The sequence below is a fragment of the Benincasa hispida genome, chromosome 10 (assembly GCF_027475165.1).
Source record: "Benincasa hispida cultivar pf3 chromosome 10, pf3_genome.v1.1, whole genome shotgun sequence".
NCBI lineage: Eukaryota > Viridiplantae > Streptophyta > Magnoliopsida > Cucurbitales > Cucurbitaceae > Benincasa > Benincasa hispida.
In genome coordinates, this window is record NC_143487.1 from 2,931,681 (window position 1) to 2,936,349 (window position 4,669).

The window sequence follows — 4,669 nt, forward strand, 5'->3', positions numbered from 1 at the left end:
GGATTTTTGTTTATGAAAATTAAGCCTATAGACACTACGTGCACCTCTAAGTTTATTCCTTTGTAATCTATTGTTTACCAATGATTTAAAAAATCAAGTCAAATTTTTTAAAAATAAAAAGTAGTTTTTTGTTTTTGGAATTTAGCTAAGAATTCAACCATTGTATTCAAGAAAGATGCAAATCATTATAAGTAATGAGGAGAAAATAGACTTAATTTTTAAAAACTAAATATCATAAACGAAATGGTTACCAAATAGGGCCTAAGCCATTGAGTCTTTGGATCCGGTGATAGGAGATTGCTAGAGAGAATAGGACTAGTGTCGATGCCAAAAGATGGATCAATCGTAGACTTGTTAGAAAATTATCCAAGTGCCTACAAGACAAAAGAGATTAAGCATTAGTGTGTGTGGTACTTAAGTTAATTTCAGGTTTGTGAGTAACTTGACAATAGAAAATAGTAGGTATTTAGGTGTACCTTTGACCAATGACTTTGGTAATTTATATGGGATAGTAAAGCGTAACTGACGTTTAGGCTTATAATATCCCTTTTAAATTCTTAGAATCGTCGAGTTGATGCTTGGTGGGCAGTTACACCATTACTACAACTAATGCTTAAGTGCACCACTCACTTAAATTCTCAATGCTTCCTTTATGACCTAGTTGAGAATTTGGACAATTTAATACTCAATCCACTAAGAGGTCTCTCATGGGTCCTTTGAGCTCTTCTAGGCTCTTCCTATGGGTCCTTTCAGCTCTCTTAGGCTCTTTCCATGGGTCCTCTAAGCTCTCTCTAAGTGTTCTTCATGGATCCTTTAAGCCACCACTAGGTTTCCCATGGCTCATCTGAGCTTCATGGGGCTCTCCTCATGGGTTGACTGAGCTCCATTAGGTTCTCATCGTGGGACCATTGAGCTCCATTAGGCTCTTCCTATGGGTTCTCCGAGCTCTCCTAGGCTCTCCATGGGTCTTATGAGCTTCACTAAGCTGTTCTCATGGTCCTCTAAGTTCCACTAGGTTCTTCTCATGGGTTATCTGAACTTCATTAGGCTCTCCCCATGGGCTCTCTAAGTTCTCTTAGGCTCTCCATGGGTCTTTTGAGCTCCACCAGGCTTTTCTCATGAATTCTTTGAGCGCCACTAGGCTCTCCTCATGGGTCTTTTGAACTCCACTAGGCTTTCTCATGGATTCTTTAAGCTCCCTCTAAGCTTCCCATGAGTTCACGAAACTCATTCTAAGCTTCCATGGATCCACTGCTCTACTAGGCTCTTCTCATTGGACCAATGAGCTCCACTAAGTTCTCCTTATGCTTTCTCTAAGCTCCACTACTAGGCTTCTCTAGACTCCTTATGCTTAGACTTCTCTAGGCTTAGGCTCTCACAGGCTCCTCATGCCAAGGCTTCTCTAGACTCAAGTCTTAATTTCTAAACTCCTCATACTTAGACTTCTCTAGGCTTAGGCTCTCCTAAGCTCCTCATGCCTAAGCTTTTCTAGGCTCCTCATGAGACTATAGACTTCCTATCTTTCTATACTCTTGGACTTGACATATCTCCAAAACTATTTTTTTTTTAGTTTTTAAAAAATATCAATAGAAAGTTGGATGATAAGAGATAAAAATTCAGGACTGTAATTAGTGTTTACAAGCTTGAATTCTAAAAAAACAAATGGAGACTAAATTGTTGAATATTATTTCCTGCTATGGGCTAAATTGTTACTAATGAGAAAGCAAAAAAAAATCTAAATTTAACAAATTAATTTATAATTAAATTGTCAGTTTTATGAAAGTGTTTTAAACCTAAATAGTGTACTGAGACACCTAACTATTTGGAAAAAAAATCAACATAAACATAGTTCAACTAGTATAATGACTTATATTATTGACATCGAGGTCAAAAGTTCAATTCTCCCTCTCTAAACATTGTAAATAAATTAAAAAAAGAGAGATTTTCATGGATAAAAAAAATGTCAAACTTTTTATAGAAATAACAAAAAAAAAAAAAAATACTGGTAGATACTAATAGAAGTATCAATAGTAGATTTTATCACTAATAGATATCGATAGACTTCTATTAGTCTCCATCAAAGAAAATTAAATTTTGTTATTTTGTGTAAATAGTTTTTTTTTCTTTAAATTTTTGAAAACCCCAAAAAACAAACTATTGGGGAAAAGAATCTAAATTTTTTTTATGTAGGTTTCTTGTAAAAATCAACTTCCGAGTGAATAAGGAGTAAGGAGTAAGGATGATTTATGGTTCACGGAGTTGGTGTTTGAGTCATTGATTTTGTTTATACTGACACCAACTACCAAGGGAAGCCCTTCATTTAAAGCACAGACACGCCATTATTATTGTTATTATATGTTTCAAAGTTGGTCTACAAATTAAGCCCATTTTTGCAGTGCAAGATATTTTTCATTTTTTATGGCTATTACAAGCTTGGTTACAGCAGCGTTTCTCTTGGGAGTGGTTGTTGCCACTGCCAGAGTTGAACTTTCAACGACTACGCACGTTCTTAAAGGAAAGGTCCTTTGCCTTGACTGCGATGCTGCCTATGATCTCTCTGGTACGCTCTTTTACTTCTATATACAACTTACTATCTTCACTTTTCTTTTCTATATTTTTCTTGCTTTCCGTTTGTATTTTGTTAAGATTGTTGGACGCAAAACAAACAAGGTGGGGGTACTTGTCCCGCTTTCATGGCCTAATTACAAGTTAAGTTAACCTACTTTTGGATTTTAATCATTTTAGTCTTTTCATTTTCATTTTTAAAAGACCCTAATATTCATACATTTTTATAGTTCAATGACTTGAATGAATCAAAGTTAAAAATATAAAGACTAAAGAATAAACTTTTTGAAAGTATAAAGACCAAAACCTAATTTTTTTATAATTAAATTTTATTTAGTATGATGAAGATGTTAAGAATGTGTCAATCTAATTGAAATATTCAAGTGTACATATTCACCCCTCCTTTCTTGTTAAAAAAATAATCACATTTTATTTTTTTTTGTAATTTATTTTTTTTTTAGTGTTTTCACCTATGGATTTATTTAATTTGTTATCTACTTTTAGGTGTGTTAATAATACAAGCCAAAGTTTTGATAACTTGTTTATGCTTTTTCTCTTTTTTTTCTTTGACTAAATATTCAAACGATTGCTTAAAAAGAATCAAATTGGTGATAAAGAAATGGCAAGAAAACAAGCAAATTTTCAAAAATCAAATGATTATCAAACATGATTTAGTCTCCAATGACTAGAAAAGTAGAAAATTGATAGTTTATAAGTGAGAGATCCTACCTCTTTAAGGCTTTTTGGATGATTTGAAAAATAAAACTATGATGGTGCATGACAAAGTGAATAATATTATAACATAACCCATACTTGAGTGCAATTTAAGCTCCAAAGTCCCATGCTTCCCCTTCTTCTAGACACTAAAAAGAATAATTTTTTTAAAAAATTATGTCAATTTTTAATTGGGTGCTACATGAGCTGCATCAATTTTTTTTTATGATATTGTGAAGATATGTAGAAGATCATTGTCCCTAACAATAACACGAGAGTTAAAGTTAAAACTTTGTGCCTATAAGAAAAATCCTCAAATTTTGATCAAGGTAGATGGTCATTTTTAGAAGATCTAGCTGTATGTTGGAGTTTAGTCTCAAATTAGTTAGGTAGGGGTAAAAATTGTAATTTAGTGTATAATAAATAATCCTCCACTTAATAGTCACAATTTCAAAATTTTGGTCCTGTTTTTCGTTTGCTTGGGGCGTGACGCCAATAATGTCGTTAGGGATCGTGGTGATGGCAAAATGCGAAAAGGTTAGGAAGGTAGTTACAGCAACTACAGCAAAAGATGGGGGCTTCGAGGCGGAGCTGCCTTCAGATGATTGCGAGGCCAGGCTCGGTGGTGGTCGGAACCAGCTCTACGCCGCCAGAAAAGACATGGTGGCCGGAATCGTGAGGGGCGTTGGTGGGTCCGACGACGTCTACGGCATCGCCACTCCGTTGGCGTTCTGCTCTTCTTGCCGGTGCCGGTCGATCGGCGCCAGTGAAGCCGAGAAATATTGCAAGGCCGCCGGCGGAAAGTTTGGGTCGTCCAAGACGTTCAACCTCCCTCTGCCGCCTGAGTGGGGGATGGCCCCTTCTAGCTACTACTTTCCTTTCTTCCCTATCATTGGTATCCCTTAGATATTTAATTTCCATTTTTCTTTGCTTTTCTAGTAGTGTATTGTTGATAATGATACGTATGTTTGTGTGTATGGTAAATTTTAATCTTGAATTAGTTTAACTTAAAAACATTTAAATGAGTTAAACTTCAATGTTCTCATAATTTGGTGTCTCCTATCTACGATTTTTTTTTTTTTTTTTTAAACATACTATATGTGGTTAAGCTATAGTTTCGATTTGGCTTAATATGTTTTTTAGGCTCCGTTTCATAACTTCTTTTTTATTTTTTATTTTTGAAAATCAATATTTCTTTCAATTTCTTTCAATAATTGCATATTTACAATGATTGAATTCTTAACCATTTTTTTTTAATTTTTTTTTTTTTAAAAAATTGGAAATAGAAGTAATATCTATAACCTTAATTTAAAAAACAAAAAAAAATTAAAACCCAAATAATTACTAAATAGGTCCTTAATTTTTGTTTATTATAACTCTTTATTTTCCT

At 34.0% G+C, this 4,669-nt stretch overlaps 1 protein-coding gene across 1 annotated transcript; it reads left to right on the plus strand.

Moving 5' to 3' along the window:
* Positions 1-2,358: 2,358 nt before the first annotated feature.
* LOC120088711 (uncharacterized) lies at positions 2,359-4,327 on the plus strand. The gene is made up of 2 exons (XM_039046140.2): positions 2,359-2,560; positions 3,788-4,327. The coding sequence occupies exons 1-2, from the start codon at positions 2,419-2,421 to the stop codon at positions 4,183-4,185; spliced, it is 540 nt and encodes a 179-aa protein (XP_038902068.1). The 5' UTR covers positions 2,359-2,418; the 3' UTR covers positions 4,186-4,327.
* Positions 4,328-4,669: the final 342 nt, after the last annotated feature.